General features: G+C 41.1%; 1 protein-coding gene across 2 annotated transcripts in view; it reads left to right on the top strand.

Moving 5' to 3' along the window:
- pex14 (peroxisomal biogenesis factor 14) overlaps positions 1-17,927 on the top strand; it is an 82,919-nt gene extending 64,992 nt beyond the window's left edge. For both annotated transcript variants that reach the window (XM_027170362.2, XM_027170361.2), the window contains exons 7-9: positions 1,971-2,068; positions 11,201-11,292; positions 15,559-17,927. In XM_027170362.2, coding sequence (XP_027026163.2) covers positions 1,971-2,068; positions 11,201-11,292; positions 15,559-16,048 — 680 coding nt within the window. In that variant the 3' untranslated portion in view covers positions 16,049-17,927. The remainder of the gene's footprint in view (positions 1-1,970; positions 2,069-11,200; positions 11,293-15,558) is intronic.
- Positions 17,928-25,616: the final 7,689 nt, after the last annotated feature.

The raw sequence follows: 25,616 nt of genomic DNA, 5'->3' as shown, positions 1-25,616 counted from the left end.
TATGTGTCCTCACTGAGAGGGGTTGCAAAGAAGAAAACATCCTGTACTTGCAGTTTTGCTAAATTCAAATAAAAATAAGCAAAATCAACCTTTTTTTTTTTTTGCCTTTAAAAAAAATCCTGTGAAATCCTGGAGGGACTGTTTCTAATCTCGTCATTTAAATGATGCAAATGACGTGTGCAGTACCTGCCTTTAAGAGGTCATGTCCAAGTAGCCAAGACGGAGTTGCAAAAGAGAATTTAAAAATGCAAACTACACTGATGCACTTAAGAGAACCTGGTAAGTCCAGAATATTACCAATAAATGGGGCAATAAATAATTCATTTGTTTATACTGATTGAAGATGGCAGTGATGGATCAAGCAGTTAAGACTCTGGGTTGTTGATCAGAGGGTTAGAGTTCAAGCCCCAGCACTGCCAAGCTGCCACTGTTGGGCATTTGAGCAAGGTCCTTAACCCTCTCTGCTCCAGATATGCTGTGAGCTCTGACCCCAACCTCCAAAGTTGGTATATGCGAAGAAAAATTTCACTGTGTTGTTATTGTATACAGTATGTGACAAAATAAAGGCTTCTAATTTTCTTTTATTAACAGTCCACACCAGTGTACTGGTGTACAGTGTAAAGGGTTAAATACATAAACAAATTCTTCTTGAATTACTTACTCATAGAAAATCTTATAAATAAGTGTGTTTAACAAAACTTTATTATATTTAAAAATAAAAAAATTAACCTCCAGCATCCACCCAGTCTTCAAAAAGCGTCTGAATAAAAACGCCTCTTCCATGAACAAAAATAAATAAATAAAAAACCCTAGACTTCCACACTAGCTATTACACGTTTACTCTCTGTACCTTGCTCATCTAGCACTCGATTAAAATCAATTATGGTGGCACTATTGTCCTCTGCTTGATGCATCACTTACTTCGCTTGTAAGTCACTTTATAGGGAATCGTCTGCAAAACGAAAAGCCGCCCATGTAAAAAGCCTGATATCTGTTCGCCAGTTTGCGTCTCCTTTTCTGATCCGGTCCTTTCTCATCCTAGTTATCATCGCACATTCCTTACACCCTTCTAACGCCCTTTCCTTACCCGTCTCCGTTCTTCTCCTAGCCTGTTAGTAGCAGCTTCTTGTCGCCGCATGAGCAGCGGAGGGAAAACACATGTAATGTGTCCTAGCTCGTATGTTGAAAAGCCGTTTCTGTGAAAGCAGAACACTGTAACGGTGCACTGGAGAGTCGGCAGCTAATAATATCCGCTGATGTTAATCCAATTAGAGTTGATTTAACACTTTACAGAGCATGATTTATAGAGGCGTTTATTGGTTTTCTGTAACGTAATCAGTTTGGAAACTTAATGCATTGTTTGGAAATGCATGTGTGACTGGAAGCAGGCAGAGAGCAACTTGTGCTGTGGGTTATTTGCAATGATACCCCCATTAATAACACCAACTCTCGGCCTGTTAGCAATGTTTTCTTTTTTCGTTTCCCGGGCTTTCTCTGATGCACGGGAACGGCACAACCTGGCAATAATTCAATCTTGGGAGTCGATGGAAAATGAGCTATATTCGCTCAGATTAGTGAGGACACGTCGTCTAGCCTCCTCGGCTGCATCCCAAATGATTGTTGTTTTTTTTTTCCCCCCCATCTTGTTGATTGTTTGGAGAGTTCGAGAGAGACTAACCCATGCTAATGGAGGTTTAGAGACGGTGTGCTGATATAAGATCAGACACCGGTGATTAATCATGAACAAATATAGTCATCTTCTATTACTGACTGAGGGAAAAGCAGAGCTAAAGAGAAAATTATGAGCAACGTGAACAAACATTCTGAGCAGAAGAACATTTTAGCATATTTGTATTCGATTAGCTTTATTTTTTCAAAGCATTTATAAACTGATTCTGAGGGTCTTTGAATGTGTGTGTGTGTGTGTATGTGTGTGTGTGTGTGTGTGTGTGTGTGTGTTCTCTCTACAGTGACTCAGTTGCAGACGACTTTAGCCTCAGTGCAGGAGTTGTTGATCCAGCAGCAGAAGAAGATCCAGGAGCTGTCTCAGGAGCTTACTAACTCTCAAGTAAGCTTATTTTACTCTCTCAAATGAACACATTCACATTTCAGTAGTGGACAAACGACAAGCCTGGGCATCCAAAACAAGCACATTGTGTAACCACTTTTTTGCGCAAGTTAATTGTTCAAAATATCCACTTTTGGCAAAAAATCTGCACTTACGCGTCTAACCCATTATTACATTACATTACATTAGCTACCACTTTTTAGCAAGTCAGTTAGGGTTCCAGGCAACCAAAAACATACACACAAGCCAGCTAATGAATACTTGTTTCCCCTACACGCACACACACACACACACACACACACACATGTACACTAAAAATGTTCCCCTTATTCAACAGTTCTGTGAACTACATCGAATTCTCCTCTGTAACTGGATCTGATTTGAGTAATAGCCTTCATTATATCAGTGTTGTGCTGCAAATGACATCCAAAATAAAGCAAGGAATCTGTATGAATTTTATGAATACAGTCTCCATCATTTACTGTTGGATTGATAGAGGATGAGTTAACATGAGGATACGTCAGAGAGATAGGGGGGAATAGAGAGCTAAGAAAGATCAGAGAGGGAGAAAAAGAGAAATACAGAGCTAAGAAAAACAGAGAGCTGAGAGAGAGAGGTAGAAGGATCTGAGGTGGAAAGAGAGAGAAGGGAGAGTTGAGGAAGTGAGAGGAAGAAAAAGCGAGAGAGAAAAAGGAGAGTGTTGAAGAAGTGAGAGGGAGAAAGAGAGAGCAGTGAGAAAGAAAGAGCTGAGAGAAAGAGTGAAGATTGAGGGGAAGAGAGAGAAATACAGATCTGAGAAAAGAGAGAGCTGAAAGAGAGGTAGAGGGATCTGAGGTGAGAAGAGAGAGTTAAGGAAGTGAGATGGAGAGAAAGCAAGAGAGAGAGAAAACAGGAGAGGGTTGAGGAAGAGAGAGAGAGAGAGAGAGCGAGAGAGAGGCATATCTACAGAGAATATAGCAGTCTTGTGGAAGTAAAGGCTACAGTTCTTACTCATTTCGTACTGTAGACTTAGCACCAGTATATCATGAATAATAAAGTGTTCTGATTCTGGCTGTGTGCATAAAAGTAGATTTTCATTTCCTAAAGGAAATGCATAGTGCTTGTGAGCAGCTGAGTGAGATGGAGGGATTAAATAAGGAAACCAATGATAGGAAGAAGAGAAATAGGTGCAGAAAGGAATGGAGAGAAGAACAGTAATAAAGGCAACCAAAAATATCAGAAACAATAGGAATGAGAGAGCGAAAAAAGAGACAGACGTAAACAGTCCGATGCACTAGCATTTATATGCAGAAATGGACAGAGGGAAGGAGAGGAACCAGAAAAAGAGAGAGGGAATGAGAGCATAATAAAGAGAAGACTGTAAAGGAGAGAAGGGAGGCACTGAAGTGTTCACCTGCACTGCATGTGTGAAGAAAGCTGAGCTGCTGATTGGTTGGCTGTGAAGCTTAACTGTGACATTTATCTAAAATAAAAATCAATTCTCACTGAAGACTACTAATAATACTGCTGCTGCTACTGAAGCTCTTACTACTACTGTTACTGGTACTTATACCGTTACTACTGTTACTGTTGCTACTGGTACTTCTACTACTGGTACTACCGCCATTAGTACTGCTACTGGTACTCCTACTACCACTGTTACTTCTATTGCTGCTACTTCTGCCAATGGTACTGCCACTACTACTGGTACTGCTTCTACTGTCACTGGTACTGGTACTACTGCCATTAGTACCACTACTGCTTCTTCTGCCACTGGTACTGCCACTGCTACTACTGCCACTGCTACTACTGCTTCTTTTGCCACTGGTACTGCCACTGCTACTACTGCTTCTTTTGCCACTGGTACTGCCACTGCTACTACTGCTTTTTTGCCACTGGTACTGTCACTGGTACTGCTAATACTGCCACTAGTACTACTACTGCTTCTTTTGCCACTGGTACTGCCACTGCTACTACTGCTTCTTTTGCCACTGGTACTGCCACTGCTACTACTGCTTTTTTTGCCACTGGTACTGTCACTGGTACTGCTAATACTGCCACTGGTACTACTACTGCTTCTTCTGCCACTGGTACTGCCACTGGTACTGCTAATACTGCCAATGTTACTACTTCTGCTTCTTCTGCCACTGGTACTGCCACTGGTACTGCCACTAGTACTGCCACTACTGCCACTAGTACTACTACTGCTTCTTCTGCCACTGGTACTGCCACTGCTACTACTGCTTCTTTTGCCACTGGTACTGCCACTGCTACTACTGCTTTTTTTGCCACTGGTACTGTCACTGGTACTGCCACTGGTACTGCTAATACTGCCACTGGTACTGCTAATACTGCCACTGGTACTGCCACTGCTACTACTGCTTCTTTTGCCACTGGTACTGCCACTGCTACTACTGCTTTTTTGCCACTGGTACTGTCACTGGTACTGCTAATACTGCCACTAGTACTACTACTGCTTCTTTGGCCACTGGTACTGCCACTGCTACTACTGCTTCTTTTGCCACTGGTACTGCCACTGCTACTACTGCTTTTTTTGCCACTGGTACTGTCACTGGTACTGCTAATACTGCCACTGGTACTACTACTACTTCTTCTGCCACTGGTACTGCCACTGGTACTGCTAATACTGCCAATGGTACTACTTCTGCTTCTTCTGCCACTGGTACTGCCACTAGTACTGCCACTACTGCCACTAGTACTACTACTGCTTCTTCTGCCACTGGTACTGCCACTGCTACTACTGCTTCTTTTGCCACTGGTACTGCCACTGCTACTACTGCTTTTTTTGCCACTGGTACTGTCACTGGTACTGCCACTGGTACTGCTAATACTGCCACTGGTACTGCTAATACTGCCACTGGTACTACTACAGCTTCTTCTGCCACTGGTACTGCCACTGGTACTGCTAATACTTCCACTGGTACTACTACAGCTTCTTCTGCCACTGGTACTGCCACTGGTACTGCTAATACTTCCACTGGTACTACTACAGCTTCTTCTGCCACTGGTACTGCTACTACTGCCCCTGGTACTGCTGCTGGTCTGGTACTTCTGCTGGTACTTCTACTACCACTACTGGTACTACAACCCCTACTACTGTTAGTACTACTGCTATTGGTACTGCTACTGGTACTGTTATGCTACTGGTACTACTGCTCCTTGTATTGCTGCTGGTTCTACTACCTCTACTGCTGATACTGCTACTTTTAACACATGAGGAGGCCTAATAAGATGAGGGAGAAGAACAAGAAGAAATGCTGTGCATTGTGAGCACTGTAATAAAGTTCTACATCAGCGTGTTATTGGTGTTACAGCTGTAATCTCCTTCTCTGTCAGGGTGCTCAGGCCAGTTTAACTTAAACCAACACAAATCTTCCAGCGTCACCGAGACGGATGCTCGGCCCTGAAGATGATATTACGGTTGACATGGCTCATATGCTGCTAAAATGAAAAGGTGTCTATAAGGCCACTAAATAGCATGTAAGAGCATCAGCTGAAGGCTAAAACAAGTCTGCCAGGGACACCGGCAGGACGCAGCAAGCCCACTCTCCATGTCCTCATTACAACTCTATTTTCTTTAAATAAAGGTCCTTTAATGCCAGACAAATGGCGAGGTGGGTCATGCGTGTTTAAGATCACATTTACACACTCGCAGAGCTGATGGACATTTTGCAGGTACTGTACCGCTCTGTTCTACGTGCAGAATGACTTTCAGCACCGCCGCTGATGGCCTGCCTAAAGGCATTTCCTGTGCCTTTTCTTTATCACACGCTAATTTAATGCATCCTGATGTCATAATGTTCCAGTTAAAACATCTCATCATGGCCGTGTATGCCTTTCAACTTTTCAAAGCATGTGCTTTCACTCCCCCAAGTCTCATGCTCATCTGAGTAGAAAAAGCTGGCATAAGGAATGTGTTGCCTATTAGAACCACATCTTCGTACCTCAGAATGTAAAACTCGACTCCCTTTGTATCTCACGATGCTATGATAAATCATCCCATAACACGCAACAGAAAGCTCTTTGGAATCACAACTGAAATGATGTTTTATGTCCACAGCTTGTTAAGCACATGGGAGTTTGACTGCAGCATCTGGATCCCGCAGGAAAACATATGCGAACGCATCTGGCGCTGTGTGAACACGATACGAAAAAACGGCATTCATAAAAATTTCTACTATTGTTCCCACATCTCTGGCGGAGTGCTACGAAACTGTGCAAGAGGCTCGGAAGCTCTCCCATCCATCTGTTTAATGCACTTTCAAATAGCACAAACAGCAGCCAGCCCAAGCGGAAGGGAGCTAAAGATTCCTTTTAAAATGTAAATTGAATTAAAAAGCGTCACCATCATTTGCCATGAGTGCCTTGTTGGAAGAGCGAGTGTATAAAAAGTGGATTTCACATGAAAACATCCATTAAACAAACCATAAACTCTACTTTATAGCCGAAGTCTTGATCTTTAAATTTTCGTCGGAGAGAAGCTGGACCTGTTGTCTCTTACCGTACAGGGAAATTGTTTTCAGGTCCAGAGCGTGTGATTAAAAACACATGTTGAGCCGCCGAGCTAGTTATCATTTTCAGTTTGTGGTTTTCTGGGGAGCCTTTCTGGGTTTCTCTAAACTCAGCGTAATGCGCCAGGCTTGCCAATTAAGGCTCTTTAACACGGAAATGTGTGTTTAACCCAAAACACATGGCAACTCCCGTTCCTTCAGCTGCTAAGCAAACATTTCTTATGGTCTTAACCACTGAATTATAGTGTTCGCTGTCTTGTTAGCTGCCCGGGCGTTTTTCACAGTATTACACTGCTGTGTAATAATAATTTGGCCAAAAATACTTCTGAGCATTTGCCTTCACAGCAGAGGTTTTTCTGTTTTACGATGAGATGATTGGCTAAGGCTTTGCCCTATACAGATTCAATTTGTTGATTCAACCTTCTATAAAAAAAATGCTGTATTTTACCTAAAATGATGACTATAAATAACCCCATGTAATATACACCTATGAACCTGGTACACAGCGAGCTGTGATGCACTGTGTGTCCTGACACCTTACTATCATAGTCAGCAATTTGTGCTACACTAGCACTTCCGTGGAATTGGAACTGACGGACTCTCCTTCACTTCCCATGCGCACTTCCCAATGAGCCTTGTGTTCCCGTGACCCTGTCGTCAATTCACCAGTTGTCCTTCCTTGTACCACTTTTGGTAGTTTCTAACCACCACATACTGGGAACACCCCACAAGCCCTGTTGTTTTGAAGATCCTCTGACCCGGTCGTCTAACCATCACAATTCAGCTTTTGCCAAAGTCATTCAGATTCTTATACTCACCCATTTTTCCCACTTCCAACACATTAACTTTGATGTGTTTTGTCTAACTGCTCATTTGCTGCCCAATATATCCCAATCTTTGCCAGATGCCATTGTAAAAAGACATTAATCTTTTCACCTGTCCGTGGTTTTAATGTTATGGAATATGGTAAAGATTCCATTATATCCTGCGGGGGGGGGAAAGGGAGTTGTGGCGGCTCAACTGGGTAAGGCTCTGGGTTGTTGATCAGAGGATTGAGTTTCAAGGCCCATCACAGCCAAGCTACCACTTCCGGGCCCTTGAGCAAGGCCCTCAACCCTTCCTGCTCCAGGGGCGCTGTATCGTAGCTGCCCCTGCACTCTGACCCCAACCTCCTCAGTTGGGATATGTGAAGAAAAGAATTCCACTGTACTGTAATATATATGTGGCGATAATAAAGGCTTCTATTCTATTCTATTCTATTCTATTCCATTCTATTCTTTTCTCTTCACATCCAGAGATTTTTATTTATCACTTGCAAAAGGCAAATGTTAGTTGATTTTAAAGAACAGAACTCTAACATATAGACCATGTTTAAATTGATGTTTCACAGAAGCATTGCTATCAGGTGATGTTTATCTGAACTCCAAGCGTAGCTCTGTAGACTGGGAGGCGTGAAACCCAGTGTGGTCTTGTGCTGTTGTAACCATCTCTTCCTCGCAGTGAAGTTTGACACGATGTGCATTTCTGCTCACTGTGGTTGTGAAAAGTGGTTATTTGATTTACCCTGGCCTTCCTGTCAGCTCAAACCATTCTGTCCTTTGACCTCAGCTCATGTTTTTTTTTTGCACCATTTAAGATATAAGATATACCTTTATTCGTCCCACAATGGGGAAATTTCTCTGTTACAACAGCAAAAATATATAAAAAGAATAAAGAATAAAGGCATAATATAATATACAGTGTATATACAAAAACAAAAATGTATATAAAGAGTAGTGGTTACACTGAAGACATATTACATATAGGTAATATTGCACATTTTTCAAAATTTCTGTTATTGCACATGTTTAAAATACTTTGTTATTGTTTATTATTGCAGTGAAACAGTAATAACAGTGTGTGTTATGGTGACTGGTTCACTAGGAGCAGTTTTGATTGTAAAGTCTAATAGCAGCAGGGAGAAAAGAGTATCGCTGTATCTGTATCTCTCCTTCAGACACAGGATGTAACAGTTAGTTGTGTTAGGATGTGACACAAATGATGTAACAATCATTTGTTGTAAACAGAATTTTAGGAGGTCCTCGGTTTCTAAAACAATACCCAAACCAACGTTTCTGCTAGTCGACGTCTCTATTAGATTTTCCTTCATTCTCATGTTTGATGTGAACATTAACCAAAGCTCTTGACCTGTATTTGCATGATTGTATGCGTTCCGCTGCTGGCACATGATTAACTGATTGGATAATTAAATGAATAAGCAGGTGTACAGATGTTCCTTTAATATATGAAAATCTTATTTGTCCAAATAGTGCTTTAGTTTTTTGGTTTTCTGTTCTACCACCATTTTAACCAGCCTGGTTATCGTTGCTAATGTTAAACTCTTACACATTAATTGCTTAATATTAACTTGACCCTGTGGGTGTCAGTTTGGTATTTGGATGTGCTATCGGAATTACGAACGGAGTTGGACATTATCGTCACAGGCCCAGAATTTTCATATCTCCGTATCCCTGTTATAAATCCAGAGATAGTTCCCCTTATTAGAGGCTGCATGCGGAAGATTAGGAGCCGTTCAGCTTGCAACCCAAACGCACGCCACTGGGGTAGTGCATAAACAGGCTGAAATGAATTGTACCACTGCTTTCATTGGAAACACTCCTGAGGGATTTAGTTTCAAGCTGATTCCACCATAAATATACATGCATTACACAAGGAAAATATTATCAGGCAGAGGAGCTGTGAGTTAATTTGCATTCAGACCTTTTTAAACCGTCCTTGTTAAGATATTATCCATTGCTAATGGTCTGCAGGCGTTTCCTAATGTATTCAGTGCATGCACTGGCTGCCTGCTGTGTTTCTCTGTGTGTTCCAGTCGCTCTGAGAGGTGTTAATATTCTCCATGAGGACCTGCTATGCCATGGAGGACGCAGAAATCAGTAGGATGTAGAGTAGAGAAAGAACCCACATCGCATGGTCTTAGTCATCATTGTCCCCTTGCTGTAGATCGGAGAGTCTCACAAATTCTAGGCTGTTTTGAGTCATAGTGTATTTCCTGTTAGCAGATATCATTTTTTTAATTTTTATTTTATGTCTGCAAAGTGTAATCTCAGTCACCGAAGCAATTAATTTTTTTTTCTACAGGTAAAATGAGCTAGAGGCACATTCCAGCCTTATTATGCTGGTGCCGTGGGGAGTCGGGGATTATGATGGTCGTAATGAGGTGAGGCCTGTAATCAGAGCGTCTTCACCAGGACTAATGCGCTCAGCCCGGATCTGATCTGAAAAAACACAGTACTTTATCAGAAGGGCTTTAAGAGCAGATAGTAGAGAAACCCCAACCTTACTCGTACCTCCCCCTTTTCTGTTCTGTGCCGTAAAATAAGTCTGATTCTTTTCAGATGCGATTTAATTAATTTCCTTTAGGTGTAATTACATGTGAAAGGGACCAAGTTATCCGTTTTCACTCAACAGGGGGCCTTTGCTTGCTAACTAGCAGCCCCTGGTGAGCCGGGCATACTTAATTAGACTTTTAGTTTTCTTTTCCCCAGTCTTTTTTGCTTTGTATCCATATCTTCTCCCACTCTTGTTGTCTTCCTCTGAGGGCATGAGGACAGGGGGATTAAACCTGCATGAGGGCTGTTTGTTTGTGGACGCTTCAAAGCCTCAGGTACCTTTGTGAATCAGTGTTGCTTTATGAGACATATTTCTCCTCGGAACAGGCTAATCCGCTTGGATTCAAGTTGCCCTACTTTTGGACACTAAAGTAGTTTGTTTAATTTAGCAGTATGAGCTTGGTAGGCTTGGTGAAGGACATGTGACTGCGTAGCCATTTAGTGTGGTCATTGTTTAGTAGATTTTTTGGAACCTCGTTGGCAGATTTGCTTGATGCGTTTCTTATGGGAAATGGCATCATCGGCAACCTGTATTAAAAAAAAAAAAAAATGGATGATTTTTTTTTAAGAAGTCATTTGCTATTCAAATGTTTGTAGGCCATTTCAATTGTCCATCATTCCATGCAACAATTCATTCCGTTGCCAAGCAGTAGGTGATAACGCTCTTTTTAATAAACCCCCCCTGACTTTTGGCTGCCAGATGAATGCTGCCATTGTTGCACTTGAGGCCTCTTATCAAGCTCTTCTCTCCGGCTCAAATCGGTAGTCGGAAATATGGAAAAATATGTAAAAATTGCGTGATTAATTCCCTTTGGCTTTTTTCCCCCCAGAAGATCTCGATCTCATGAAGTCTTTACTCTTTTTTGTGACTGCTTTCTGCGAGTGGCCGGTTGAAGTTTGGAGATCTGTGCGCTCGATTCCTCCAGCTCTTATCAAAAGTGATGTAGTCTTTTGTAGTCTGCTGATGGAGTGATAAAAAGTGTGGCTTTGGTACTAAAATAGTGAATGACTCATAGTTTTTTGCATGAGCTACCTGCCTGATGATCAAAAATGTTTTCTTAAATCTGACTTCATTCCGTGAAACTCGTTTCTTTGTGTGAACACCTGAAACCAAAAATGTTGTTTGAGACCGATTTCTGTCTAGATATTAGTCTATGAAATTCTGTAAAGAACATGAACAGTCAACAGTCTGTGGGTTGTTGTTTTTTTTTCTGTCTTTGTATTTGCAGGCCTCCTCCACTACCAACCGCATTCTGGAGTCTCAGAGCATCAGTGAGCTGAAGGCTGAAGTCACTTCGCTAAAGGGGCTTTTGCTCAGCAGGTAAACACTCACAGGGTCTGATGAAGAAAGTACAGCTGTCACACTGTGCATTCACTATATATATATATATATATATATATATATATATATATATATGTATGTATGTATATATACACACCTGTATATTTCAGATCCCTGACACAATTTATTCAACTCAAATTTACAAACAATTAATTTTTTGTAAAATTACTATCAGAAATCTTCTCTCAGCCGCAATCTTGCTTACAAACCGAAAATGGTAACACTTCAGGAGTTTGAAAGTCATTATCTGATTGTTTGAATCTAATCTGATTGTACAGAATTTCCGGGAGACTTGCGTGTGTTGCCTTTTTAGCTTACAAACAAAGCTGTCACGGAAAAAGGGAGCCATTGTACAGTATTTACAATTGTGACTGAACACTTAGTAGGATCAGCTAAATTCTGGATTTTCCAGATGATGTAAAATTCACAGTTATAAACTCATTAATTCACACAACGTTCTATGCTTCCAAACCTGTCCGGCTTTAAAGGGATATAGACTTTACATTTTTATGCCCCAAAACATGATACTAAACAAAACAATCTGTGATTGGTTGCTTTATACAGTATGTCAGTCAGACGCCCTCTTGGGCAGTTCTTGGCCAATAAAAGCTGCTATGGAGTCCAGATTTTCTGCCGTATAAAGGTTTGGCTATGAGAGACTACCTCATACCTAATAAATCAACAAATGCAGCTTGTCACGTTATTGAGAAACCACCAAGAACAATGCAAATGAAACCTGTGCACTCTGTTACAATGCACTGACACTTTGGAAACTCCATCCTTTTTTTTTTACAGTTTAATTTATTTATGGCATGTCCACTATCTAGCTTTTATTAAAGAAATATGGCATAAAATAATCGAAACCTTCGAACAATTCTAAAAACATTAACACTATGAAATATCACATATGGAATTATACCATGACCAATAAATAGTTTTTTAGTTTTTGTACACTCTTGCTATCTTTTTAACTAACTTAAAGAGGCGCTTCACAGAAATCCAGAAAAAATACTTGTAATGAAAATAATTTTCGAGTCATTAACCATAAACCTTTATAAAAACTGCACAATTTTAAGATAGTGAAATTGTAATTTCATTCATTACATAAAGCCAAGTGTATTTTTCTGCAGTACGGGTCACGCGTTATCTACATGCAGACCTTTGTGTATATACATATCGAATACATATACGTAACTTGTTTCTTTTGTTATTTTTTTTGTTTTCTTCTCATGTGAAACTCTTAGTCCTTTTTCTTGGTGTGTTAAATGTCTGGCTATGCTATGGGTAAAGAAACGTAAACTCTTCCGCTGTACCGTTTTGTGCAGTTATTCAAATGAAGCATGAAGCATGCCAGGCTTTAATATTTAATGTGTGTATAGCCATAAAGATAACGCGGCTCATAAAACCTTTAGAATCATATCATAGCTCATATCATAGGTATGGGAAACATTTCTAAAGCTGTAAATTTCTCATAACCATGTGTCTTACCATGTGTCTTTCACTTCCGCAAAGCCTTCTCGATGAGTGTGGATTTTTGTGTATCTGACGTGTATACAGTACATGAATGGCGTTCAGGAACTGGATGAGAATGATCAGTCAGAATGGAATGTAACTTAGGAACGTGAAGAAACGTTCAGCAGGAGATTCATCATCCTTTAACGACTGTACAAGCAAGTTCACTGGAGTTCACATATCAGTAAGATTTGTTGACTGTAAGCTACTAAACATGAGCTATAGTCTTAGTAAGATACGAAGAACCAAGAAACCGAGAGTCTTCTAAAGCTGTTCGTCTCCGGGAACTCCACAGTTCATGCTTATTACTAAATGTGAAAGTTTTCGGTGATTCCCAACAGACATTTAGGAACATTTTTGACATTTCAGGCTAATCTATATCTAAAACAAGTACAACATACTGTACAATTACCACAAACAATAATTTCAACACCACTCGAGTGCTAAGAAAAGAACGGACAAACCTGCTGACTCAAAACCCAGCTCGAAAAGCTAAAGGCAGTTGATGAATATCAGGAGCAGGGTTATTTGGGGGTATTCCATAACTCTGACATGTGATGCTCTAGCAGCTAATAATTCCTTGAAAAAAAGCTGCAAATAAGTAACTAGTATGAGTGAACGGGGACAGCAGGAAACCCTTAGTGATTAGGCTGTAAATATGAACCATGAGTCTGAAGTGGTTTTCTTGTGCTAGACACCAGCGATTCGTGTTACTGACTCTGCAGATTTGAAAAGATAACATGAAGAAGGCAATAAAATTGTACTATGGGGGCTTCCCAGTGGCACAACACATAGGTGTTTGTCCTCTTATCTGAAGAGTTAAAATCCTGACGATTTCATGCCAGGGATGGTCTTTATGGCTTTGCTTTCTCCTGTCTGTAACAGTGTGTCTCTGTATGTGGAAGAGGGCAGATTGCACCTTCATCCAAGCTTGTTACATTCATGTGACTTGAGCAACAAGTCAGAAAGACGTGGTTAGCAAGTCAGATGTCTTGGCAGGATGGCAGGAATTCGCAAATTTAGGGAGAGATTTGTGGGGAAAAACAAACCTGAGAAAATGTAATTGATCAATCAGAAAGTTGTTTCTAGATAGGAATCATTAGCTTTTAGTATCGTTTTCCAGAAGTTATGAACTATATACCATTGAGGGGAAAAAAAAAGACAAATGACGGTATCTCCAAAACCTTTATATATCCTTAAGACTAAGTGAAGGATGATGCAAGATGATCTAAAATCTCAGGTTGTCATTTTTTTTTCCTTTTCGTGCATGTAAACAAATATACCTTTCGTGCATGTAATACAAATATAGATCGAAGTATACCTTTAATTTAGCAACAGGTTTTATTTCTATTGTTTTTAATTGATGATAGGATTTAAAGGAACTACTTTTTTGTTGTCTACCTAAAGTTCAAGAACAACTCCTCCTGTCTCCAGCAGAGCGACTTGCTTTATGAAGTATGTTAATGAAATCAGGAACAAACAACAGATCTTTTCGCTCATGCTGCTGGAAATGTCAGACGCTGCTCTCTCACAGACTCTCATTGGCTTGAATTTTGGAACATCGCTGATGTTTGTACTGCGAACTATGATTAATTCCTTGTCGTTTTTAACAGTCATGAGCTCATATTTTTCGCTGTTTCTGTTTAAATAGGCAGTCGGAGCTTGGAGAGAGACAAGGGCCAGTCATCGAGAGAAGAGACCTCTGTTTGTAAAGCTTTTATCAGATTAGTTGTACGATTGTAGCATAATATACAGTGAACTAAGATCTCTATTCATTTATGAAGCTTGAATTGTGAGTGCAGTTGCGCTTAAGTGGCTTAGGAATGAATGTGTCGTTCATTGCAGCTAACAGGAATAAAAAAAAGGCTAAATCTCAAGGACACGTCTTTAAACAGATCTGCTGGAGTCATTCAATAAGCGTGACTAAGAAGCACTGACTATTATTTTGGTTCGCATTCATTTAAAGGGTTTTAATATAAAATGAGCATTGTATAGTAAGTATATATTATTATTTAGAGCATAACGAGAACTTAACTTGTTTTTCCAATCTACCTCATGCGTAACCTATGTAGAATGATCATATGCTTGAATTTCACAAGAAGAAGACAAGCTTGATGACTCAAAACGGAATTACAGTGAACGTAGGCGCTATAAAACCGAATCGAATTAAAGAAATGCTTTTCATTCATATTCTTCTGTAAGCGCTTTATTTTTATAAGGATAGGATTCTTTTTGGAAAACCCAGTGTTTGAGGCATTAGTACAACAGGGATGAGACTCTGGGGCACGTCAAGGCACCATGAACACATTCACACACTCATTCACACTTAGGTGCAGTTGATCGTAGCTAGTCTACAGACATCCATGTTTTTGAGTGGTGGAAGGAAAGCAGAGAGGCCAGAGGAGAGAACGTGCACAGAGATGCTACACAGAGAGTAAGCCAAGCTGAGGATCTAACTGGGGAACCCTGGAGCTGTGAGCCTGTGATGCTATATACAGTGTCACTGTGCTGCTCTGAATCGTTTACAAAGCTTTATATAATGCTGAGATCTAAACAAATGGGAAACTATGAAAGATGAAAATTTCACCTCAACCAGGTACTGTATGTATTGTCTCAGTGTTGAAATGATAGAAAGCATAAATCATGACAATCTTGCGCTCACCCTGGTTGTAAAGGCCTTTCCTGTCAGTTTGTTAATTTCTAGTATTTTCTTTATTTCTTTCTGTATTCTAGAAGACAGTTCCCTGCTTCTCCATCCCTCCCTAAAATCCCCTCCTGGCAGATCCCTCTGAAGCCAGGCGCCCTGTCTAACTCTCCCTCAGTCAACCACACCAACAGCAGCAGCGACATCTCACCCGTCAGTAACGAGTCGGCCAGTTCCTCTCCTGTCAAAGATTGCCTCAGCTCACAGGGCAGCGTTTCGGGCTCCCATGGCTTGAACGGAGAGACCGGTCTGAGCTCTATGCTCGCTCTTGACCTGAAGGACCAGGTTCGTATGGAGGTACAAGGAGAGGAGGAGAGGAAAGAAGACAAAGTAGAAAAAGAGGAGGAAGAGGAGGAGGAGGAAGAGGAGGAGGAGGAGGATGATGTGACCCACGTGGATGAAGAGGAGCACCTGAGCATTCAGACAGAAGACAGGAGAGGCGGAGACGGACAGTTTAACGAGCAGGTGGAGAAGCTACGGCGTCCTGAGGGGGCCAGCAATGAGAGTGAGGTGGATTAGGAAAGAGTTTAGCTTTAAATTCTCTCTTCCTCCATTTTTTTTTTCCCAGGCTTTACTTTTAATTCGATCCCGTCATCACCTCCGTTTTATTCCGACTCGCAACCTCATAGCTCACCGGGACGAAGCAAATGGAGTGTAATCTCATCATTTGTGTTCCGTGCCCTCATGTCGTGACTTTTCTTTTCATCATACTCACTGAAGTAACAGCTCAGACATTCTTGCGTGCCTGAGCAAGCACAGTAAGTAACATACAATGTGGAATTAGACAGTGACAGAACTCTGATCTTCTACGTATTATGAAGCAAACATTGTATCCTCAGCCATACCTCTCATCATTTCAGACTAGTCATTTCCACAGACAAGATAATAGTAAGTGTAGTTTCTGATAACGAACAGGATAACGTCTGTACTGTATTATACTGTAGATCCATGCTAGTTAACCCAGCTGTAATTCATTCATTCATTCCAAATGAAAGCCTAAAGCAACAAATCATGGACACCAAAGAATCTTTGCTAGTCATGTGACCTAATCTTGAGTTTGTGGGCTGCTCTATATCGCAGTCACCGTGAGCCTCCGTCTTACTTGTCTGGACTTTAAACATCTGTTAGTTTGTCTTTCGCTGGGCTCTCTCTCTCACCATAACGTAACGGCGAGCTGCAGCAGCTAGCATGTCTAGGGGAAGTCCTTATAATTTCCGATTAGAGTGATGATAGGTTTACTTCTTGGTGGTGTTGAGAATTGGAGAGCACAGAGGAGACAGATAAACACTGTTTTTAATGCTCTTTGAGTGAGGACCGCAGACAGAGACAGAATAAGGATAAAAAGAAGAGCACCACTTCACTTTGTGTCTCTCCTGTTTCCAACTGGGCAGCTGATTCAGTTTATGAAGTATGTTAATAATCAAATGATCAACAAATAACAGATGTATTAGTTCATGCAGCTTGAAATATCAAGGAGGCTAAAATCGCAAATCTAATACCGAAAGCCTGTTCTATTGTATTATATTACATGACAAAGCCTCCAGTCGAAATTATACCGGCCTCCCACAGTGAATAATCTTAACATGAAACGGTGCCGGGGCTTTGTAATTAAACCATGTAAAACAATGGATGCTTCAGCAGAGGTGCCGACAGTCGGGCTTCTCTCTTTGTGGGTCTTTTTCTGTCCAAGTCCCAAAGAAAAAGAAAAAAAAAAAACACAGCTGATGCAAATTGAGAGTAACATATGAATACTTAACTAATAGAATTACTCATTCACCAGCTGATGAGAAAAAAGCCAGAAAGATCCTGGAGAGAGAATTAGAGACGTCTGCCCCGCTCTGACATTTTCACTTTTAACAAATGGCCTTCAGAGTAATGCGATTATGTCCCAAGCAGGTGAAGCGTTGTGGGCTGCGGCAGCGGGTGCTGAGACAGCCCACCTCGGAGGATCTCCGCCTGCCTGATAACATGCATCTCGTTATGTTTCAGATTAGGGTTGACTTGTACCAACGAACTATGAAGAGGTATTCCTGTGATATACGATAGTAAATAAGAACCTTCATTCATCTGATATACCATAATACCAGGTTATAATTTTAAAGGCTTACTAATAATTAGAAAATGGAGAGAATATGAGGAAATCAGTTTAAACGGTTGAGCATTAATAGTGACTAATAATGCGGGAAGGGGCCCGGAAAGTGGTGACACATACTGTACCTTAAGCGTGTGTGCACTGATTTGCGTATTACATCCATGTGAACTTGGAAGAACTGATACGGTTTTCGTACTGTAACGCTCGGTGCCGAGTGTTGTTAGTGTGATGCAATGAAATCCTGATAAAGAGCAATTTTAGAAGAGAGAATGTAAATATTTGTAATAAAACCGATTTAACACCCGCTTCACTGTTTCCCTTGTTTTATTGTTCTAAAAGATTTTTAATCCACTGTTGTTGTTTTTTTGTTTGTTTGGTTTTTTTACACACTTCTCTAACCTTGTAGCACATACAGTACATAGGAGAGGCATTGCTTCAGATTGTGCATTAGTATTCATTAATCTTTATTGGCTGACTACGTGCTCTAGATGGTTATTTAAAAAAAATGAAATAAATAAATAATATACAAATAATGCAGGTGACTGGTTAAGGCAGTGCTGAGAATAGTAATGTTCTCCGATCTCACAATTGAATTACGTATGAAGGCCCGTTTGCGCCCACAGTTTTAAGAGACTCGGAAGGTTCACTCTACATTTTACATATGATCAGCAGTCTTCTTGCTTGTTTTTTTCCCAAAGTGGTCTCTATTAAATAGATTCGATCGATAATGTGTGATCCTAAAACAGCAAAAAAGAAGGGGGAAAAAAACACCATTCCACTGTCGTAAGCAATACGAATATTCCAGTGCATTATCAAGTTTATGAATTTAATTTGTCTGTCAAGGTCTAAATGATCAATAGCGTTGCATATATTGATGTGGTGTATAAACTTCTTGAAGGTTCGATACCGCATCCCTTTGTAATCCATTAACCTCTCCCTGGAGTTCAGGCCAGGCTCAGATTTATAGGGCCTGCTGTAATAAATGCACTTTTACATCATTTAGTGTCTTATGGGAGCGGCAGAGCATTTTTACCCAGAAAGCTTCCTCCTTTACCCCATCTATCTTTGAAAGAGAGGGACGCCTTATGGTCACCCATCAGGACTAAACTATATCACAATGAACACTTAAGCAGATCTAGGTGTTAAAATGCTAAAGCCAGACTGAAGCTGCTTATTTAGACGTCCGAAGTGTCTGGCTGGCTGACTCTGGCCGGAGGTGGGAGCCTTAACCTCATCAGTGGCGCTGTGCTAAACGGGGAGCTCTCCATAGGGCAACGTATTGATGTGGCCTGAACTCCATTGTTCTCCTGAACTGAGCACTCAGCAGGTTAGAAGGCTGAGTGTCTCCTCGGATCAATGCAAGGGTTGTTAGCCCTTCTTGCCCCAGGAGGGCCAGAACTGAAGGGTTGGGCTCACAGTGCCGGCTCCTCGTGCAGGGATTAAAATGGAGACACTTCCTATGAAACCTTTAACTGGGAAGTGGATTTCACCTCTGACCTACATATCACAGGATTATGCTCCAAACACTGCTAATCTATACGGATCTCAGGTGTGCCAGGCTGGTCAGATGGAACCTGTTATACCTTTTGAACACTAATGTAATGGAACATGCTGATCAAGCGATGGAATAAAATTCTTTATAACAGTGTAATGATTCAACACCTTATGTACTAAAGTGCTTTAACATTCTTATGTAAACCGCGTGAGTATCAAAGCAAACCCCTCCACATTCACCTTCACTTTGCATAAGAAAGGTCAAGGCTAATACTACAGAGATGGAGTGCACTTCCTCCTTCCCCCTCAGATAGCTTGAGCTTGAGCATTGGCTGTGTGGGAGGAAGCCTGTTTGATGTCGTACACATATGGGTCCAGGCCTCTGGAACACCACTGGGTGTCTTGCACTCAAAGGGAATGCACTGATGGACAGATGGTATATCATACTGCACAATGCTTGCACATACTGCTGTGTTTTTCCAGGCCTTGTTTGATTGGATGCTAGCAATCTAGACTTCACAGTGCTTCCAATATGGAGCTGATAAGAATATGCATCCTCACCATCCGTTGTACACCTATACAATCATATGGCAGCAGCGCAGTGCAATAAAATAATGCATTTCCAGTTAAAGCGCTTCATTTCATGTTCACATCAAACATCAGAATGAGAGGAAAAATATGTTATCTCTATGACTTTGACAAGTACTGTATGTCTTGACATGGATATTGGTACCAGATGACCTAGATGGAGTATTTTATACCATTCTGTGTAAACTCCACAGAACTTTTCAGGATAGCAGCAGTTTATAAAATACTCAAACCAACCCATCTGGTATCAAGATGCTACAATGTTCTTAATAAAGTGGACAGTGAGGTGAGTGTGTATGCTGAATTCTGCCAAGCCTGTGTAGAGATTCCCATTACAAGCTTGTCTGTCATACACTTGGCTGAAGACTTTGTTCCACTGTAGTGAAGTATTTGGGCCATCAATAATTCATCTGCTCATTGTCATGATTAATACAAAGAAACGTACAGGTATGAGTTACTGGGTGTATGGCAGTGACTACACCCTGGACTGGTCACCAGTCCATCAAATGGCATGACACGCAATCCTCAAACATCCAAGGCAGTTTATTGTAGTCATTCTGGAGGTGGGAAAAAAACAGCACCCAGAGGAAATGGACATGGGGAGAACCTTGATATCCAACATTGGACACTGAAGTACGCACCAACACTAACGCACCAACACTACACTACCTTCAGCACCACGGGTGCCTGTATATATTTTGAAGTAATGAGCAGCCACACATGATGTTTCTCTTGTCTGGGTTCAACTTGGAACACATATGAGGATGCTTTACTTATACCAGGGTGTTTGGTCTCTGGTGTTATAGGAAGCTTGGCAAAAAAAAAAAGGCTGAGAAGGACAAGAAGGTGGTGGAGGGGGCCATAGAGAAATGGGGGACAAAAACAATAGCTGGCTGTAAAAGGGGTATAAATCTCAAGGGAGCTGAGAGGGTCTGGAAGTGGTAATACTGGAGACAATATTTATGAATTGGCCTGTAATGAGCCATCAGCAGCATGGCGGATATGAGAGCATGGCGAGAGAAAAATGCCCTTGTCCTACAGTGGTGGCGAGAGCAGTGCTACTTTATTGTGAGCAGAATAGATTATCCAGTGGTGCCTGTCAGTGTGGGATGAAACCAGGACGGTAGGCAGCGGCAGGGCAACAGGTGCAAGCCTTGCCGGAGCTCGCAAATTAGACAAATCTTATAGAACCATCATACACGTGCAGCACCTGAAGCATGCTGGAGGCCTGCAGGAAGTGAAACAAAGGGGAAAGGGGAGGGAGGGAGACCCAAACAGGCCTGTCTTCATCTTCCCCAATTCTCTGTGGCTTTATTTATCATTCATGCAAATACAGAGGCTGCTCTCCTGAGTGTTTACGCTGCACCGGATCGTCGTGACAAGCTTGGAATGACCCACAGCTGATAAGACACTGCTCTTCTAAGCACTGCTTTTAACTCAAAGCATTTACCGTTTATGCCTTAATTAAGATGATGAATACCACTACCTACTGCCTGCGTGTTGCGCTACCTGTGTAATTACACCAAGCTCAGTGTATCCTGCTCTTAATGACTATAGAATAAGTCAAATGTTTGATGCCTGAAGAGCTAACCACGTCTTCTTGCCTTGCTGGAGCAGTGCTCAGTTATTAGAGTGTTTACTGAGGCATGATGTTAGGAGTGTTGGGATGTATTACCTAAAAAAGCAGAGATATTCCGGAGACATAGGAAATGCTCGGCCTTCCTAAACCTTCCTCCTCTCCTGGAAGTGATTTCTAAAACACATGAAGGTAATGATAAACAAGCTGAATCAGTAGAAGTATCACTATTTTGCTGTAAGGCTTGAAATACAATCCAAATTTTTTCATCTTTAGTGAGATGATAAAAATACAAACAACGATCCCAAACCACCCTCCTACAACCTTTTGATGGACTTTTAGCCTCTTCTTTTGGAAAGACCACATCACTAACAAAATGCCTCTGGTAACAAAAACCCCAATCGATGCTGCACAATTGCTATTATTAGCATCATCTGAATCTTCCCAACCTCCACTTCTTCCATGCTGTAAATGTCACATGTCTGATGTAGTTCGTATTAAATTACAACGTTTTAAGTGAGCACACGGAGGAAGGCTGTGTGTTATCGGGTGCCATAATGTGAAAGATTACCACCGTCCCTTCCCACCTGTTTTCACTCTCCTTTTCACACTGGGCGCAGCTGTGCCACCAAACACGGCATTTTAACGTCTCTCTCTCCTTATTTAGCTCGGCCCTGTGCGCAAGGATGCATTTGGAGATTGTCATTCCCTTTGGCTCATATAGTCGGTATTAGCGGTGTCAGAAATGGTGAGCGGTATGGGGAAGGGGGGTGGGGGAGGGAGAGGTGAATCAAGGGCAGGACTCGTAAACATCTCTGTGAATGGCAGCAGGCCGACTCTGTGCCCCTCTGTCCTCCTGTTTCAACCGGGCTTTTACACTGAGATAAATAGGCCAAGTTGTTGAAGCTGGCTTGGGATTCTGCAGTGCATTACCTTAATACCGTGTTGCGTTTGTTTTCCTCATTTCCACAATGAGTGCTATTTTGATTCTATCAGCGTCTGCGCTCTGGTTTCTATCTGCTTGCATTTCCTAGTTAAGAAGGTAATGCATATGGGAATTATAGCAATGTGGAAAATTTTGGCTTATTGAGCCGGGTCATGGTTTGTATTTACTTTACCTCGGTTAAATGGTTGAGTAATGTGTCTGTCGAACACAATTATGTTGTTCTGGTACAACCCTTTCAGGCCATTCTGGCAGTATTGCTCATTTTCACCTCTTTGTTTTCTCGGTTTTGAACTGATTGGATTAAATTTGAACGGTGTACGTCTTGTGACCCTCCTGTTCACAACTGCCAAACGCCTCTGCTTTATGGCTCTGTTGCATGCTGTCAGCTCCGTGTTCCTGCCATGATCACGGCATTACAGATCCCATCACACCGTTTCACTTCATTCTCAGCCATTCTACTGAGCTTCCCCTGCTACCAATCCATCCAATTCTATAAGGAATCATGCCAAATTAACCCAATTTGTGGGATAGCACTTCAGAATCTCTTCAGTTGCCAAGAAAACGGGCCCGGGCTCCATATGTGTGTGTGTGTGTGTGTGTGTGTGTGTGTGTGTGTGTGTGTGTGTGTGTGTGTGTGTGTGTGTGTGTGTGTGTGCGAGAAAATGTGTGCCTACAGAAGCAGAATTTGGCTCCTCTTGAGTCTATTGCCTTGTTGCTCCCAGCTCTCTCTGCTCCAGAGACGGCTGCTCGGTTTTAAGCAAGCTACTTCAGATGTAATGGCTCCCTGGCTGGGCTCCAACTACACTGACAATTGTGTGTGTTTTTTTTCTGATTGCTGCTTTTTTCTATAAAGTGAGTTACTCCTTGGGTGATTAGTTTGAGATCTATGATCTCCGAAATACATCAGTAGCACCAGATCATTGTGCTTCTATGAAAACTTTAATATTAAGGTACAAGTACCTCTGACAACCAAGTGAGATTATTTGCGCATAATTAAATGTCACATTTATTACTGTACAATAAATACAGACCAGAAATGCTGCAAATCCTGGAATATATATATATATATATATATGTGCAAAACTGTTCATTTCCAATATAACCCATTCTCTCCTAATGAAAAAGTGTCTCTTGTAGTTTTAGCAAAACGGATCCATGTGCCGTTTCCACGACACGGCTTCTCAGAATGAAATTCTTCACTGGTTAATGCACAGCTGTGCAGCTTCAAGCGCAGGCCTGTGTGATTTTGACAGCTGTGCTTTGGGTTAGCATTAAGCTCACACAGTGATGAATTTATCCTGCTCTGGATGAGGATTTTGCTTCCATATTTTCCAGAGAACAAAAGTTTGTCATTCGCTCAGCAGAGTAATGTTGAACCTACAATTATGTGGCGTTCTAATTACAAAGCTAAACCTATTTGTTCTGAAGTCTCTCATTGAGCCTATAGACATATTGGAACAATATCCTCTGATTTATATTGTGTCAACAGAGGAGGAGAGACTGGAGTAGCTGCTTGTACACGGCTGGCACGTGACACTGATTCCAATAAAGTCTTATAAATGTTAAATTGTTTGAATGTGTGTCCAATTCGCTTTCCCCTTCAGGGTCTCAGAACTTAATTTTTTTTCTCCACCAGACACACAGAGAACAGCTGCTACCAAAAGCTTCCTCGTGGATCCTTATTTATTTATTTATTTATTTATTTATTTATTTATTTATTTATTTATTTATTTATTTATTTTTAAATCTATGACAGAAGATCCTCTGATATAGATCAAATCCTGTGAGAGTTCAACGACAGTAAATACATGAACAAATCATTGCAGGGATACAAAAAATAGTCTCTAATACATCTTATTAAATCTTTTAGATTTAGTTTGGCAATCAGTAGCTTACAAAGTGATCCACTGTATCCTGTAATGTAATCGGTTATATAGTATTGATCAATTTTCCATAATAGCAGCTTTGGAAATAATCCCGACTGCGAGGCGAATCACAGGGTTGTATTAACGCGCTCGTTTGAATAAGTGAATTGTACAGTAGACATTTCACCTACACAGACTGAAAAAATATGAATTATTCATATAGTGGAGTAAGGAAACATTTTTATTTTAATGCATTTAGCATTTGGGGAAGGAAGGAGTCTCCGGTGTTAGAGCTAAAGCTGTCATTTTTGCATTTTGCGTTATGGGAGAGTCTTCAGAACGGAGTGGTTTCTCAAATCATTGTGGTAAAAAAAACGTGCTGTTAAGGGAAACTAACCATTGTGGTGGTAAGAATAATACACTTTGTGTTACGCCATACTTTGAGTAATACACTTTGTGTTACGCCATACACAATAGACTTTCTAGAAGAGCAAACACTGTTGTGGCTGATTTGGTAAAGAAATCTCATACATAAAAATAAGTTTCTTTAAGTATATTTGTATCACCCAGAAGAATGCAGTGATACAATTTGCCTTAATCCTGAAGAAGTGACACAAACAGTAGTGTGCTGAAATGAGGTGTTAAAGAGTATCAGATGTGTGTAAGAGACCTGACATGAGCACAGATGAGTCTGTGTTTACAATGTTGTATCTCAGCTCGAGCTGTTATGGAGGGTGGGAATGGAAGGATGACAGACTTTAGACTTATTGCCTCAGAGAGACATCGAAGTCATGATATAACGTTTCGGAGAGAGATTCGGACGTTTGACAGAACAGCAGTAGTCCGGCTGGGATGGGAGGTGTTCAGGAAGGACACACGAACGAAATGTTGTGGATTCTGATGAACGTTGTGTGTTTCATCTGATTCTAAAGTGTTTAATGTGTCGGCGTGTTAATTGGTATAAATGACTTATTTGAACTGTGTTTCCCTATATGGCTGTTAAATACGATTGTCTGTCATGGTAAAGCTGCCACATTTAATGCCGTGTTTTTATTTCAACCCTTTGGGGTGTAAAGTGAAGAATAGAGGCCATTGATGAGCACTTCATCTGCACTGGTGTCATGTGGTGCTGCTGTGGCTCTAGACATATGTACTGTGCACCTGTCGGGGTTTACAGGCCTGATTGTTCCTCTTTAAACCTGCTGCACACCAGAGCAGGCTGCAGAGAGCCAGTCACAGAGCACACACACACACACACACACACACACACACACACACACACACACACACACACACACACACACACACACACACACACACGTATATGTACAATGCTGAGAAAAAGAGAAGTACAGTACATTTTCTAAAGGAATATAGAACTCATGATACAGAAAATAAAAAGTTTCCACAACTTATGTTTGATTATAAAATTCTTTTTTAAATTAACATTTTAATTTCATTAATTTATGAAAAAAAACAACAACAACAACAACAACAAATGTTTACACATTTTTTTTAGATCACTT

Source organism: Tachysurus fulvidraco, chromosome 23 (genome assembly GCF_022655615.1).
Source record: "Tachysurus fulvidraco isolate hzauxx_2018 chromosome 23, HZAU_PFXX_2.0, whole genome shotgun sequence".
NCBI classification, from domain to species: Eukaryota; Metazoa; Chordata; class Actinopteri; order Siluriformes; family Bagridae; genus Tachysurus; species Tachysurus fulvidraco.
Note: the sequence above shows the minus strand (reverse complement) of the source record. Positions and strands in the feature narration are given on the sequence as shown.